Source organism: Amborella trichopoda, chromosome 4 (assembly GCF_054954075.1).
Source record: "Amborella trichopoda isolate Santa Cruz 75 chromosome 4, AtrichopodaSantaCruz75HAP2 v2.0, whole genome shotgun sequence".
NCBI classification, from domain to species: domain Eukaryota; kingdom Viridiplantae; phylum Streptophyta; class Magnoliopsida; order Amborellales; family Amborellaceae; genus Amborella; species Amborella trichopoda.
In genome coordinates this window covers 5,036,003-5,053,577 of record NC_142339.1, presented here as the reverse complement: position 1 = coordinate 5,053,577, position 17,575 = coordinate 5,036,003, and the positions used below count along the sequence as shown (strand labels likewise).

Genomic DNA, 17,575 nt, shown 5'->3' with positions numbered 1-17,575 from the left:
TTCTTGTTATTTTGAACTGACAGATTGTCAGCTTACATAGAATTATAAGTCTGAGAATCTTTATTCCTAGAATTCTAGGAACTTGGAGATCTAGAAATTAGCTAGTTTTAATTGTTTATTGAAGGTATCATTGATGAGAGCGTGATATTTGTTAAATGAGCGAGATTTTGAAATTATCGCTCAGCCAGGTGTAATAAATTGATGGTCTAGATCACATAATTAAAAGAAAAATGTGGTTATTGGTTACAACAAAATATATGGTTGACAACATATCTAAGAATTTAAAATTTATTTATTTTTTCATTCTAAAAAATATATTAATGATGAGTTAAAATTTTAGGCATTCGTACTTCTCACCTTCACGCACGCACATGTATTAACTATATTAAAAATATCCTTTAAAAAATAAAATAACTAAAATCCCCTTAAACTTTGAGGGGTATTTTTTGTTATTTTCTTTTATTTGAATTGCTTTTGACATTTTATACAAATGCACCCCAAGTGAGGTGCGCGTACCATTCACATTTCATCTCAATCTAATGTTGGGGTAAAAATAAAAAATGGGTAAAGATGGGGCAGTCATTCTTTAAATGACCAAATGGTCCATATTGTAGTTCATCAAAGTAGCTATGTATTGCCATTGTCTGATTGTCGTCTATTTGAACGTTCTCTTTGTTTTTTATATATGAATGGTAATGAACTGAAATTTAAGGCATTCATTTTTTTAACCTTCATTCACCTCTAAAAAATAAAATAAATATTTTTAAAAACTTATAAAAATAAAATACCAAAAAATACCCCTAACCTTTGAGAAATATTTTGGTCATTTTATTTTAATTAAACTATTTGTATATATTTATATACAATATAAATCTAATTTAATTTAACATTAAGTATAAATTAAATATTGCAATAAAGCATATTTATTAATTAAATCAATAAAATTATATTCAAATTATAATTATTTTCACATACAGACCCACTATCACACAATTTATATCTTTATTTACACAGATATCTACTTTGTAGTTTTGCCAGCTTTTGTCTCTGAAATACATTTCCTCTTATTTTTAACTTTACAGGTCAACTTTATCGGAATGACTTAATATTTGGACAATACCTTTGGGGCTTCTTAAATTAATATTTGAGACCCTTTGATGGCCATTTGAAGCATGTTTGACTAGGGCTTGAGCAAGCTCTATTTTGAGTCATCCATTCATCCTTTTGACCTCACGGCACTTCTGAACCTTTTCATCTTCAACTAGGGGTAATGAGATTAAGCATGGTCTAAGCTTGCTTTGAGGCAGGTTTCGCAGTTCCAATAGATTTCTAGTGGATATATCACTGGAGGCCTGTTTGACCAGTCAATTCTACACATTGTGGATGACAAGCTGCCGCTTCGATAGGACAGGGCTGGGTCATGATCATAGCACCCTCATATTTAGTTATCATATTGTGGTTTTCAATCCTCCTGACACCAACCACTGACACCTTCAAACAAGCTAACTCCATAATCTCTTTGAAAAAATTGATAGGGGCATGTCTTCCTATTGAATAACCCTAAAAACAAAGTTGCCGCTTTGATTGCCATCATAAACCTTGCATTTATGGAGCAATATAAAGCCCTTTAAATGTATGGATCCTTGAGCTTTAAATTCATTTAATAAGGTAGGACTTACTCTAGTTTGAAACTTCACACCTATGAAAACTCTTGCATATCATTGGGTGATTTTCTTGTCACAAAAATACACCAAAATAGTTTTAACACGGTTAAACTATCATCTCGACCTCAAAATGTATGAATATGAAATAAAGTAGTTTTTTTAAATCTTAAAAATAGTGTATCTTATAAACATTATATGGACTGGCCACTTTCAAAGTTTCAAGAGTTTATAGATCAACTTCATCTTTCTGATTTTTGGGACTTTAATTTTTATGAGGATGGGTGAAGATGGAATTTCATGCCATCTAAAGATTTCCAACATCAAAACGGCATCTTTTGGTATAATTTAAAGGTACACGTTGCTTTAAGATGGATTTTTTTTTATTTTTTGGTGATTCAACAGTAGGAATCAAACTTGAGATGTAGCTCAAGCCGAAGTTCGGTTCCTACTTTAAAGTAGACCCATTTTATAAGGGATTGTATACAATGAGATTATTTGTTTTTAGTGCAAGGAGCTCACAATCACTTATAACTATCCGATATAAAATTTGATTTCTTGGATGTGTTAAAAAGTTAAAAAAAATTTGTTTTGAACTTTGAGTTTGCTCAATACAATAAATGTAGCTACCCAATTTCACATCACTAGTCAAAATTAATTGTCACTACGGTGTACTAAAAGTAAATATCATTTTATCCTTTATTTTTAAGTTTTATTTATTGATAAACTCAAAGTTTCGAAAGATCTTTGCTAACCCCTTAAGATAAACTCTAAATCTATTTTTAAACCTAAACAAATACGAAAAAAACATGCTCTTTCTCAAAATAACCATTTCTCTCTCCTCAGATATATACTTCAAACTTTTCTCTTACTCTCTTTTTTGACATCTCACTCTCTCTCCTCTATTGTTTCCTCGAACCCGTCTCTCTCCTCAAGGTAACCTCTCATATTTGTAAAATCACGGTAACTTTTCACTTATGTGAAATCCATATCTCCTAAAGTCAACCTCTCACCTCTGTGAAAATCATGAATACATGAAAGTCCTCGGCATAACACCAATTTAAACAAGAACAGTTTTTGAAAAAAAAAAATCCATGAAAGTCCTATCCATAACACCAATCCATGAAAATCCTTTCTCCGAACTTCTTTGTCAACCAACACCATCAAGAAACCCATTCTTTCTCCAACCGAAATAACCGTAAAAAATAGGACAAAACCATGCAATGGAATACAAAGATTTGCTTGCCGAAAAGCTCGAAGCCGATTCTTTCAAGGTGGAGCTCAATGATTCAAGCTTTTGGCCGACCCATCGAAAGGTTTGATAAGCGGCAGATCTCATGAGAGAGGCTCAGGGTTTGCTTGAAGAAGCTCTGATCCATCAGATTCAGGGAGTTATGGAGAGCTGATCGGGTTTATGCGGGAAGTAGCTTTCTTTGCGCGCGCTCTTTTGTCTCTCTCCATTAGCTATTCTCTTTCTCTCTCTGTATACTTGTATACGGTGTATTTGGGTGCTAATTTATTATAGGCTGGAAAATTAGTATTAATTGATATTGGCATTGGTGAATTTAGGGACAATCTCTTTCTTTCTCTCTATCTCTTGTTTCTCTCTCTGTTCTAGATACTGTGTATTTGGGTGTTAATGTATAGGTTAGTATTAGTTGAGATTGGCATTGGTAATTTAGGGGCAATCGTTATCTGCACTGGAGGAGAGAGTAAGTTTTAAGGGGAGAGATTTCACGGGAGAGAGATTGAAAAGACGCAAAGAGAGAAAGGGTTCACGGGAGAGGGATTGAAAAGACGCAGAGAGAGAAAGGGTTCACGGGAGAGAGATTGAAAAGACGCAGAGAGAGAAAGGGTTCAAGCAGAGAGAAAAAAAAACTTCATTATTATTTCTGCACAGCAGGAGAGACAGTGAGGGGGAGATATGAGGGGTTCACGAGAGAGGGTTCAGGGAGAGAGATGGAAAAGACGCAGAAAGAGAGAAAGGGTTCAGGGAGAGAGAAAGAAAAGTTTCGTTATTATTTCTGCATGGGAAGAGAGAGAGCGAGGGGGAGATATGAGAAAGACGCAGAGAGAAAAGGGATTCACAGGAGAAGACAGAGAGAGTAGGGGGAGGAGAGAATTGAGAAAGACACAAAGAGAGGGGGTTTTGGGAGAAAGAAAAAGAGGAGTATGAAAATATCAGGTGAGAAGAGAGAGTGGGAGGAGAGAGAGTGAGGGAAGAGCGATGGAAAAGACTGATGAGAAGGGATTCAGGGAAAGGCCGTAAGAGAGAAGTTCGAGATAATAGGCTTTTAGAAAAAAATTGTATGTTTTTTTTAAATTTGTTTGACCAAAAAAAATAAGTTTAAAGTAAATAAATATAACTTAAATGCTAGAAAAAATAAAACTTACAATTTTTATGCTCGAAAATATCTTTTAAAACTTTGTGTGTATTGTGAAATGAAACCAAAAAAATAGAAAATGCGGAGATATTTACAACAACAAAAACTCAAAAGCAAAAACGAAAAAAATAAAATAAAAGAAAAAATTATCCGCTTTAAATATAAATATCCCCATCTTAAACGTAATTTGTTAAATTTGTTTTGTGCGATGCTGTGAAAATCAGTTGGAGACACGATGAATTTCCAAGCAGCCTTTGGAGGATTTAATGGCGTTTCTTCTTCTCCTTCTCTCTTACTCTTCTTCTTCTTGTTACTGTCCTCGTCCTCTCTGATAATTACAACAGAAGCCCAGCCATCGCCATTGCCCCTTTACAAGGATCCTAAAGCTCCATTAGAGGAGAGGGTTGCCGACCTTTTGTCTCGAATGACACTCGCAGAGAAGATTGGGCAAATGACTCAGATTGATCGCTCCACGGCCAACCCTGAGCTTCTAATGCGCCTTAACATTGGTAGCTTTTTCTGTCTTTCTCTCTCTTCATCAGTGATTTTTGCCCCCTCCCGCTCGCTCAAGATACTCTCTCTCTCTCTCTCTCTCTCTCTCTTGATCGGGCATTTTACTGTTTCCCTCTTGATCCGTAGCCTCTCTCTCTCTAGATCAATAATTCTGTTCCCTTTCTAGATTCTTTCTTTAATTTTACTCTCTTTCTCTCTCTAGATTATCCATCTGTTGATGTGTGAATTTACTCTCTATGAAGAACTTTGATAACTCTGTCTAGATTCCTTCTCTCTTCAGAGCTAAATTTTCCTTCTTAATCACATATTTTATTCCTCTTTTTTTCTGAATTCCATACTGTTTTCCACTTCATTTTCAGTATTGTATCTTTCTTCTTTTCTTTTGGTAAATTCGTTGATGTTTTCTTGATTATTTTCCTTTTCCTTCCTGGTTTCTTGTGCATTTGCTCTATTCATGAGCATTTTCCATTTTCTGTTTTGTTTCCCCCTTCTTTGCTGTAAATTTCCCTGTATTTCTTGATCAGATTTCATTTTCTTGGGTTATTTTCCATCAAAATTGGATTAAATTCCATTTGATCATTTGTGAATTTCTCAATTTTTAGTGGAGTTTTCTCCTGGTCGAAGTCTGATTCCGTAAACAACTATTTCAAATTTTGTTTTAATAGAATTTCTTACTCAATTTTATCTTTTATAAATTCCCAAAATTTGAGGGTGAAAGCACTACTATTTCTTCATTTTCCTGCCCATTTTCTTTTTCTGACTAATTTTATTAAGTATTTTCTGCTACATTACTTTTTTCTTTTAAATTTACGAATATTCTTAAAAATAGGAATTTTCTCAAAAAAGTTTGCCAACTTTCTTTACCATAAGAAAAATGGCAATACTTCTTTTTTTGCCACCAGAAAATGGAAATTTTCCTGGAGAAATGGTCATAGAATTGGCTAATACGAAATTTCGCCGAGGGTAATTTCGGATTTCTTGTTTTGCATTTTAAGTACGTGTGAGCCTCTTTCAAAAGTGCCGTCAGATTTCTCCCTCCAAATGTTCCCCAATCTTTTGCATGTGCCCCCAAAGGCCCTACTCTTTATCGAAATGACATAATGCTGCTGTAGTGTATGGTATTGCGTACTCCGTGGTGATATCCACTGTTTGTTCCTGACGATGGACGATAGATATTAACCATGTCAGATGAATTGATTGTCGGGAGACTCGGGAATCAATGGTGGATATCCCTGTTGTGTGCCATGTACCATTATGCACCACGGGTATATGGTCTACTTCCCATGGTGCATACACCGTATTGTTATTCGGTGTTGTGAGTTTTAAGTTTTATATTTTGTAGCTATTTATCTCTATTAATTATTTGGAAAGTAAATTCAAATATCTATGTGCGTTTCGAATAAAAAAGGAAAAACGAAAATCACAAATAACTTTGCAGATTTAGAAGAAAACTATCCATATATCTACAAGGGTGCGATTTGTATAAAGCTAAGGCTCTAAACAATCAAAATATAGGGCACCTTCAAATAGTGTAGGTTTCAATATTGGAAATCTTTGTGATAGATTTAAAATATATTTTTATTATTAATTATAAAATTTAATGTTTAAAAAATATTGTAGATCGACCAAATCTATGAAAAATTGAAAATCTTGAAAATTGACGGTTCAAAAATGCATTACAAGATCAATTTGAAGATATTTGGGTATCTAAAGCTTGAAATTCATATTTTCTCGTGTCCATGCATCTTGAGATCGAGATGATCAATTTGAGGATATTTGTGTATAAAAAAAACTCTTCTAGTGAGATTTTTGAGATGCACATAAACTTTTTCCATCTATAAAACCAAGTATGCTAAGCAAATGGGTGTGGTTTGCATAGAGCTGAGGCTCTAAACAATCAAAGTAGAGCCCACCGTTAAATAGAGTCAAGAAATATGGTTTCAACATTGAAAATCTTTGTGATAGCCTTAAAATATACATTTTTTCTCTAATTATAAAATTTAAAGCCTAAAAAATAGCATATCTATGAAAATTTGAAAATCTTGAAAATTAACGGTCCAAAAATGCGTTACAAGATGCACAACTTCCAGAGCTTGAAATCTATTTTTTCTCATGTCTGCATCTTGATGTTGAGATGATCGATTTGAGGATATTTGGGCATCAAAACAAACCCTTCTAGTGACATTTTTGAGGTGGGCTCTAATTTGATAATTTAGGGCATCGGTTCTATATAAACTTTTCCCAGATCAAATAATTGTCCTATTTGATGGTACTTTTTGGACCATTCTTATTCATATGTTCCCTATTGTATTTTTCCTAATATTGTTTTGAAAAAAAATAAAGGGAAATATATCAAAGTAAGAGCTATTTAACATCTTATCTATGGGTGGGAATCGGTCGGGTTGGGTAGGGTCCGGTCAAACGCAACCTAGACCGGATAGGAGTAGGTCTAAGGTAGACCCAGACGGTCTGGATCAGGTTCATAAATTGGATTAGGACTTAACCTGCCACATTGGGTCGGGTCTAAGTCTATAAATAAAAGATATAGTATGTAGCCCATCTCCACCATTCACTGATGAGATCTTACGGTGGACAGCTGGTGTGCAAATCCCATATTATATGTAGCCAACAAGTGCAATGCATGTTCCCAGTTTTCACATCTAAAGAACATAGTTCTATTTTGCAGGGAGCGTTTTGAGTGGGGGTGGTAGCATACCTGCCCCAAAAGCATCCCCTGCAATGTGGGCAGACATGATCGATGGCCTACAAAATGCGGCGCTGGCCACAAGGCTCGGCATCCCGATAATCTACGGTATAGATGCAGTTCATGGCCATAACAATGTCTATGGTGCCACTATCTTTCCCCATAATATCGGCCTCGGTGCCACAAGGTAAGTTAAAGGTTCTTTTAATTATTATTATTTTTTTGGTAGTTCATGAAAACTAACCGTCCAAATGATTTCTTACTAGAATCATTATTTCTAATTTTTAGAATTTATTTATTTTTTCATATTTATGATCTCCATATTAGAGATTACATGTCCTTAAAAATTATGTATTAAAATCCACCTCAAAAATAGATTTATTAAGAGGCCCGCATTTCTACATATGTGGGCTTGGCTGCATAGAAATTGGGTCAAGTAAGAATCATTATTTCTAATTTTTAGAATTTATTTATTTTTTCATATTTATGATCTCCATATTAGAGATTACATGTCCTTAAAAATTATGTATTAAAATCCACCTCAAAAATAGATTTATTAAGAGGCCCGCATTTCTACATATGTGGGCTTGGCTGCATAGAAATTGGGTCCTTTACTTATTGCACATTAGTGACAAGTCTTGTTCTTGACAAGTTTGTGGACAAGACAATTTCAACGAATAAAAGTAGGAAATATATACAATGATGCTAATTACTTTTGATACAACGAGGTCATAATCATAATTGACTGCTAAATTTGAAATGTCGGGTAGTTGAGGATGTGTCATTGTTTGTGCACAGTTTAATATAAAATTTCTCGAATGTTGTAACACACTTTCATTTATCGGATTTCACATCCAATATCTAAAAGTGATTGTGACCTCTTTTTATAAAAAATCAATGGTATCACAATATACAATCCCATAAAATTAAAAGGAGAGAACTGTAAGGAAACTTAGAATGAAGAGGAAAATTAGAATGAAGAAGAAAATTCAGAAATGCAATTTTGGCATTTATTCATACTCTTCACATTATGTCGCAAAAAACTTTGGGCTGTGAAAATTCAAAGTGTTTTGGCTTCAATCCCATTTACATTCATCTCAATATTGTTCTTCCTTTTCTCTTAAAGGGGGAACAATTTCATGTGAAAGTGAATGGCTTTCAATGTAAGTGGCACATCTAGACCATCCGTTACTGTCCTGGTCCAATCAAGCAATATATGATATGGGGCCACACTTCAATAATGACTAACAAAGCCACATTAAGTGATTGGACTGTAAAAGAGGATGAATGGTCGAGATACGCCAACATTAATGGAAAGTCATATGTGCTTAATGCATGGAATCATTTCTCCCTAGAATCAATGGCCCATAAAAGAAAAGGCAAAAAGTGTACTCAATCCACGGGACTATAGAAAATTCATGATCATAAGCATTATCATTGTCCAATTATTGATGGATGAACAACAATGGAGAGGGATCACAACTCCCACTTGGTGTGATCTTTTGGTGAAGCTTCAATCTTCATTATTGTCCTTTCATTGTTTGGACCACGGTAGACACTTATAACCATAGCTTTCCCATGGTCATATGGATCATGCATGGTTCAAAAAGGTAGATCGCCGAGCACCTAAGCGGCAGCCTAGGCAGTCCAGAAGGCTTGAGCGCATCGTCCAGGGCGCCAAACTAGGCGGCCGCCTAGGCAGCACGAAACTCGCCTAGGTGGGTTCCCAGCCCCAGCCCCCAACCCCTTATTGATTATTATTATTTTTTCTATTGATTTTTTGAAACATAAAAGCAGGATGAGTTATAGGTTCATTTGAATCCTAAACCCATAAGAACCCATTTTAGAGGGAAAAAAACCTAAAAAAGACTAAATTTTGTGATTTTCATTGGATCGAATTGTTTATTTACAAAAAACAGATCCAAACATCACTCAGGTATATTAGATTTAGTTTTGGAGTTTTATAATCATATTACAAAATGTTTTTAATTATTTTAGCACTTGAAAATATCTCAGAGGTAGGAGCTAGGAGTTCGAGCAATCAAAGTAAGTGCAAACCTTTATTTTTTAGATTGCTTGCTTTATTTTGAGATGTCTTCTTCAGGATCTAGTCGAAGTGGAGATCTAGGTTAGAAATATGGATATAACTCGAATCGAAATAACAAAAAGATGCAATTATTGTGAAATCGATACAAAAAAGGGCATAAACCGGTTTAAGAAACATTTTGCCGGTATTAAGGGAGATTTTGCCCATTGCAAAAATTTCCTGAAGCTATCAAAGAGGAGATTAAGCAATATATGAGTTCTGTAAAACAAAAACAGGAACAAAATCATTGTCATTGAATAGATCTATTTCTGCTTCTGCTAGAAGAAGTGATCCAGGTTGGAAGTATGGTTATAACCCAAAACCAAACAATAAAAATTGTATAAGGTGTAATTTTTGTGAAAACGATACCAATAGGGGTAATAACCGATTCAAGAAACACCATGCTGGTATTAAAGGGAATGTTGCTTCTTGTAAAAAAGTTCTTGAAGCTATTCGGGATGAGATTAGATAATTTCTTAATTTAAAAGAACCAGAAAAGATGAAAATGAGTCTTGTTTTATGGAAATATCTTCTCCAGGTTCTTCTAGATGTAGTGATCTGGGTTGAAAGTATGGTTATAACCCGAATCCAAATAACAAAAATCATATCAAATGTAATTATTGTGGAAAGAATATTAACGGGGTATTTACTGGGTTAAAAAACACCTTGTCAGTATTAAGGGGGTTGTTACTCTATGTAAAAATGTTCCTGAGGCTACCAGGGAGGAGATTATACAATATTTGAGTTCAAGAAGCACAAAAAGATAGAAAAGGGTAGAGCAACCAAGACTCTTAGGGACTCATCTGCACATACTAATAAGAGGGAGGTAGAAGAAGAGGAGGAGGAGGATGCAAATTCAAAAGAAACAGAGGAGAACGAGCGTTATATTGAATAGGGAGATGACTCTGATGATGATGGCCTCGAATCTGATGCATATAATGAGGCTTATCCTATTCTTTCTGATGATGATGATGATGACGATTGAAGACTCTAGGTGTTGAGTTGTTGTGTTGAGTGTTAATTGTTGAGTGTTGACTATTATGTCCTAGAGTGGATATTTTTTGAATTTTTGTATATTTTCTTTTTCCTATTTTTGGTTTCTACTTTCTAGTTTATAGTTCTATTGTTTTACTATCTAACTTTTGTGTGTACAGAGTACGGTGTAGTAGATATAATTAAAATAGGGATTATGGTCTCTTGTGGATTATCAAAATTCTCTTCTCGACTTCTTTCCTTTTTTTTTCAATTGGGATTATCGTCTTATGGATTATCAAAATTCTTATAGATTAATCATTATCAGACTATCTTTCTTTTCTTTTTTTTTTAACTGGGTGACCCGGGTTCTGGGCCCCAGCCTAGGCGCTGGGTGGCTTGGACCCCTATGGCCGCCTAGCGCTTTTTGAAACATTGGGATCATGGCATTTTTCACTATAACCAGTGTCCATGGTTGCATGATTTTTTGTTTTCTTTTCATGCAGTGACAGGGACCTGGTTAGGAGGATAGGTAAAGCAACGGCTCTAGAAGTTAGAGCAACAGGGATACCATATACATTCGCTCCTTGCCTCGCAGTAAGAGAAATTAGTAGCATCATTTTTAATAGCATCATTTTTCATTCTGCAAACTGATTATGTTCATTACTATTCTTATCATAAGTAGGACATTGGGTTTTATATATATCTCAAGTTCGATTCCCATTGATGAATTGTTCCAAAAACGAATGAGGAAAACATCTTTAACGAGTTGCAACCTCTACAGAATTATTAAGGTACTTAAAACATCTCAATTAAATTTAGAGCTTTTTACCTTTGATTTTCACTTAGGTATTTTCTAAGAAAATATCCTAAAAAATGCCTAAATTGCCCAAGTTCGAGATTGCCCTGATCAATAAAAGTCATTTTAATAATTTGACTCACCTAAGGGCTCCAAAAAAATGATGGTACTCCTGCTTGTTCAAGGTGTGTCAAATTATTGATATGCGCCTGCTTGTTTAGTTTTACCAATAAAAAATTTGGGCATTTTTTAAGAGATTAGTCGAGGTACTTGGGTAAAATGAATATTAAAAAATAAGTCAAAGTTTGTTAATTGGGATTTTTTATGATGATTTTGTGAGAGGTTTTTGAACCGTTAAATGATATTTTCCATAAAAGAATATAGCCAACGAGACTAAGACCTTAAAACTCCAAATTTAGACACTGCTAGGACGGAATTTACCAAAAATCCATGTTAATATACGTATAATGCATTAATATTTGAGGCTTTGAGCTTTGCATATGTTTGCGTCATTTAGAATTTGGAAATATTTTTCATTTTGTTCTTATTATTTCTTCTATTTTTTGAGCTTATGAAGAGAATAACATAGCCTTATTGTACCCTGATTCTGTTATTTCTCCGTGTACTTTTGAAAATTTTGTTTATATTAGGTATGTCGTGATCCAAGATGGGGACGTTGTTATGAGAGTTACAGTGAAGACACAGAGGTGGTGAGAAGCATGGCGGATATCATATTGGGTTTGCAGGGTGTCCCACCACCATCTCATCCTAGAGGCTACCCCTTCATGGCTATGTCGGGGTAAACAAATTCAAGCTAGTAGTTTCAAAATGTCCCACTAGATCTCTCTCTCTTTCTCTCTCAAAGATACACATAGAGCAAACACACATGCACGCCCCAGCCCCCTCCCCCGCCACACACACGCACACCCACACCCCTCTCTCTCTATCTCTTGCATGGGCACACATGAGCATGCCCACAAACACACATACACCTATATTCAAAATTTGAAATTCAAGATTTGAATTTCGAAAGTTTTGGTAACTCCCAACACACTTTCTAGAATTCCAAATTTCACTAGTAAAAATTTACTCTATTGAATTGTTGAGATGGCCAAATTCTCTCTCTTTTACTCTATTGAGTTGGCCTAAGTCTCTGTGTCTTACTCTCCAGTTGTTGAGATGGCTGAAGCCTCTCTCTTTTACTCCCATGGGATTTTAGGATGTCGAAGTTTCTCCCTCATATTCTTGGCCAACCTCTCTCTCTCTCTCTCTCTCTCTCTCTCTCTCTCTCTCTCTCACACTCACTCACTCACTCTCACGCACGCACACACAGTTCGAACTCATGCTTTAGATGAGAAACCCTTTGGATTCTACTAGTATTGAGACTGAATTTTTGATGCAGCACAAATGTGGTGGGGTGTGCAAAGCATTTTACAGGAGATGGAGGAACAGAGAAGGGTATAAATGAGAACAACACTGTGGCCAGCTACCCGGATCTATTACACATTCACATGCGCCCTTACCTAGATGCATTGGCCATGGGGGTGTCTACTGTGATGGCCTCCTACTCTAGCTGGAATGGCCTCAGGATGCATGCTAACCATTACCTCCTAACCAGCATCCTTAAGCAAGAGATGCGCTTCCAAGTACTCTCTCTCTCTCTCTCTCTCTCTCTCTCTCTCTCTCTCTTGAAGTTGTCATTTTCTAAGTTCAAATGTATCATGGCCATTATATGGAATTACAGGCTTAGGATGATTTGGCATGTTTTCAGAATTGTGGTCTCTCTCTCTCTCTCTCTCTCTCTCTCTCTCTCTCTTAAAGTTGTCATTTTCTAAGTTCAAATGCATCATGGCCATTATATGGAATTACAGGCTTAGGATGATTTGGCATGTTTTCAAAATTGTGGTCTCTCTCTCTCTCTCTCTCTCTCTCAAGTTGTCATTTTCTGAGTTCATATGTATCATGGCCATTATATAGAATTCCAGGCTTAGATTGATTTGGCATGTTTTCAAAATTGCGTTTTTCTTAGATTATTTATGAGTGAATGTTGTTAATTTTTTAAGCAAAGAGTGTCTTATATAATCTATCGTACCTCCTAGGTGGAAAGTACCCAATCAATGGATGTATGGTGTTGGACAGAGGGTTAAAACTTCCACCAGAACCAATCCTCGGTGGATTCATATTTTGTTTGTTTGAGAAACTCTTACAAAGAGGTCTTCACAAAATTTCTGTTATCCCTCCTCTTGGGAGCTTGAGGGGTGTCTGGAAATTTTATAAAGATATTTTCTTGAAAACAATCAGATATCAGTTCCTTTTGAAGTAAAGAGTCTTTCTAATTTTGGGTTGCTGTTTTCTTCTTTTTATTTTGTTACCTTGTAAAAAAGGCAAAATACACTAGCTAAGTAGGCACAAAAGAACAAGGAACCAGCGTTTAAAAAAAAAATCCAAACCAGTGCGATGCATTTAGTATCTTCTCTCTGTTTTTTTTTTCTAATGTCTTTATCCGAAATTACGTCAATCCAACCAAAAGACTCTATGACCCTTAATTCGCATTTGATATTATTTTCAGGGATTCGTGATATCAGACTGGGAAGGCATTGATAGGCTTGAGAATGGTGCCAACTACAAGGAGAAAGTGAAAGCAGCCATTGCTGCAGGTATTGACATGGTCATGGCGCCCTACACTTTTCAAGAGTTCATCAACGATCTAACAGAAATTGTGAATGAGGGTCACATTCCGATGGCCAGGATTGATGATGCTGTAAGGAGGATCCTCAGAGTGAAATTTGTTGCACGCCTATTCGAACAACCCATGACTGATAGGTCCCTTATGGACATAGTTGGACACAAGGTCAACACTCTATATGTTTCCATCTTATTATCCATCTATCTGTTTATCTATCCATCTCTTTGGGTGAACGTTTTACTATATCTATCTTTGTGAAGTTTAGGCAGTTAAAGAACCTTCTTGATCCCTTCAGACCATGCTATATTTAGTTCTTACTGCATAAGGCAGTCAAGCTAATGTTTTTCTTACTTGATATTCTAAATCAACTCTTTTCCATGTAACTTACTTGCCTCATTCTTTTCTGTGATTGCTATGTAGTTGTTATGTTTTCTTCAGGAAAAGATGATCTGTGGTTCTAGCTTTTCTCATGAAATGTGTGAAACAAACACACAGTTCTGGATTTTAAGAATTCTTATACATCTGAGATTTATTTGCAATGTTTCATTTCAATTTATTATCTTACTTCTCACTTGCATTTTACTTTTTTTCTTTCCCTTCTCTCAGAAGTATTACATTTCTAGTCATTCAATTATGCATTGTAAAAAAATGATTGGAATGTTGTAATCATAGTGGATAAAGGACTGTATTTCATATCATGTGCTTAGGCTTTCTGTAATTTGCAGACCCATCGAGAATTGGCACGTGAGGCTGTGAGAAAAAGCCTGGTTTTGTTGAAGAATGAGAAGGCCGGTAAACCAATGCTTCCCTTGAGCAAGAAGGCCCCCAAGATTTTGGTTGCCGGCTCCCATGCCCACAATTTGGGTTACCAATGTGGAGGATGGACCATCACTTGGGGTGGTAATGGAGGCAACACAACCATTGGTATGATTCTAAATATAGTCACAATTACGCTGATATTTTTCTACACTTATAAATCTTTGCAAATATATGAGGAAAGAGATGCATCCCCTAAAATATTTGTTCTATTCTAGTTCTTGAAAATGTTTTGCGAAACGTTTGGAAACAGGTTCCTTTTCTTAGGCCAACAAAAAAGAGAGTTTTATAGCATTTTTAGTTTTCAAAGCATTTTTTGTTTATGGTATCTGTGCTCAGTGGTTAGGGAACAGATCATAAGAGTGCAGCACTAATGGTTTTGGGGAACTTCTCCCTTTTGAAGAAGTCAGGGGTCCCAAGACTGATCTCGAGATAAAATGGGGTGCTTTCATCCACGTTTTCAACTTTTGTTTTCCTTGTTTTCATGAAAAATTTATCCCTCGCAAGCACTCGCTCATGTTAATAAGAAACTGCAGGGACTTTTCTGATTGCTTCTTTCAATATTCAAGGACTTTAAAGTGCATAATTAAATTTGCAGGCTTGTCAATCCTTTTTTCTTTTTCCCCTTTTTTTTTTAAATGGCATAAGCTTCAATTGAAAACTAAGTCGACAATGTTGCATCCACAACCCCTTAACCATCAAACCATGACCTTAAAAGTTGAACTGAGGTGAATAGCAAGCTTTTTATAATTTTGCATGTTCACGTCCCATAAACAAATTTAAGGCTAACATTCCACTTTCTTGGCCAACAGGAACTACAATCCTAGAAGGGGTCAAAGCCTCAATGAGCAAGAAGACCCATGTGGTGTATGAAGAGAGGCCTAACGAGAGATTCTTTGAGAACAACAACGGATTTTCATATGCAATCGTTGCGGTTGGTGAGACCCCTTATGTTGAGAGTGGAGGCGACAACTCTGACCTCACCATACCCTCAGGTGGTATCGAGACTTTAAGGACCGTGTGCACGAATGTAAGGTGCTTGGTTCTCCTTGTGTCAGGCAGGCCCTTAGTGATTGAGCCATACTTGATTGAAATGGATGCCCTTGTGGCTGTGTGGCTTCCTGGTAGTGAGGGAGGAAGAGGGATAGCTGATGTTATATTTGGTGGCCATGAGTTCCGCGGTCGATTATCAAGGTCTTGGTTCCGAAGAGTTGATCAGTTGCCTATGAATATAGGGGATGAGCATTATGATCCACTATTTCCATTTGGGTATGGGTTACAGATGAATCTCAAGGCAGGGCACTCTCTGTCTCATGAGATCCGAAGGCCTTCATCGTCTTCACCACCACTACCATCATTGACATTTTCTTTTTCTTCACTGTAGTCATAATAGTCATAATTGTTGTCATTTGCATTTTAAGTTTCACCATCTAACTCATTGATGCATGTATGAATCGTAGGCATTGTAAGCATTTTTTTTTTTTTTCCTGTTCTTTGTAGTTGAGTGTTGTAAGCACCTGTAAATTTGTGTTTTTGAACTTGGGTGATTTGTGAATAGAATTCAGTTGGCCTAAGATTCTCTCTTTTGATTTTTTTGCTCTTTTATTTTGATGGCCAATGACTTCAAGCTGAAATTTATGAAGCTGGCATGGGATCTAGCAACCATCTTCATTATGATCATCATAGTCAAGTTCTTTTTGCAAAAATTATGGACAAATTTGGCCAGCTTTTTACAAAAGAGTTGTGCATGTTCTTGTTTTTTCAACAATATTGAGAAGGAAAATTGTTTCATGCAGAGGGATTTCTACATATGCAGTCATCGAGGTATATAGCATCCATCTTAAAGATGGATGCAAATAGGTGGTCCATCTAAAAACAAATAAAACTAACGGTCCAAATGTTTTTTTAATTGAATTATTATTTTTTTCAAATTTTATTTATTTATTCATATTTATGATCTCCATGTTAGAGATTACATGTCTTTAAAAATTAAGTCTAAAAATCTCAAAAATAATTTTTTAAGAGGTGACTCATTTTTACATGGACTCATAAAAACCGTGTCCTATTGAGAATGTCCTGTTTTTTAAAATTTAAACTAAAACATCCCTAAAATTCAACCAATGTTTTCTTTTTTGTCCTTTATTTGATAGAATCAAAACTATAGTTGAAATGTTTTAAGCCACGGTTCATCCAATGGCATTTAGGCATCCCTAAAATTTAACCAATATTTTCTTTTTGTCCTTTATTTGATAGAATCAAAACTATAGTTGAAATGTTTTAAGCCACGGTTCATCCAATAGCATTTAGGCCAAGTTTCGTAGACTCCTTGACTGCCTGCTTTAGGCTCAACTTTTATTATTATGCAATTTTTAAAATGTCTTGTATATGTAAAATTTATCCACATTTCCCCATTGTTTCTCATAGTGTTTGTATTTGATATATCTTAATAGTTTGTAAATTTACTTAAACGACCTGTTTGGATGGACCACTTATCACAAGCAACTTTACTTCTAATTTAGAAGTGAGGGAAAAGTTTAGGGGGGTGCTTGTGCATTGTTCGAGCCTATCATGAAGCTTTATATTAAACAGTAAAGCCACACCTGAAAAGTCTATTATAAAATACAATTCTGGTGCGGGGAACTCCTATGATTGATTAACAATCACTTTTGGCCTCTCATTAAGAAATTTGAAGCTCTAAAATAGTGCAAATAAATTACCCAAAAAACATTTGTGCAAATATGGCAAATTTGTAGACACTAAAAAATGGATGATCATTAAAAAATGGCAAAAGTTTTTATAAGTGCGAGGCTCTAAACAATCAAATTAAGGTGCATATCAAAAATTTAACTAGAAGTTGTTTTCATGCCCAAATATTCTCATATTGATCATCTCGACCTCAAGATGCATGGACATGAGAAAAATAGATTTCAAGTTTTTGAAATAGTGCATCTTGT

General features: G+C 35.5%; 1 protein-coding gene across 1 annotated transcript; it reads left to right on the top strand.

Moving 5' to 3' along the window:
* Window positions 1-3,577: 3,577 nt before the first annotated feature.
* LOC18439264 (uncharacterized) lies at window positions 3,578-16,195 on the top strand. The gene is made up of 9 exons (XM_088864500.1): window positions 3,578-3,846; window positions 4,270-4,554; window positions 7,245-7,449; window positions 10,827-10,917; window positions 11,770-11,918; window positions 12,522-12,765; window positions 13,689-13,970; window positions 14,531-14,729; window positions 15,434-16,195. The coding sequence occupies exons 1-9, from the start codon at window positions 3,834-3,836 to the stop codon at window positions 16,003-16,005; spliced, it is 2,040 nt and encodes a 679-aa protein (XP_088720626.1). The 5' UTR covers window positions 3,578-3,833; the 3' UTR covers window positions 16,006-16,195.
* The last annotated feature ends 1,380 nt before the right edge of the window (window positions 16,196-17,575 follow it).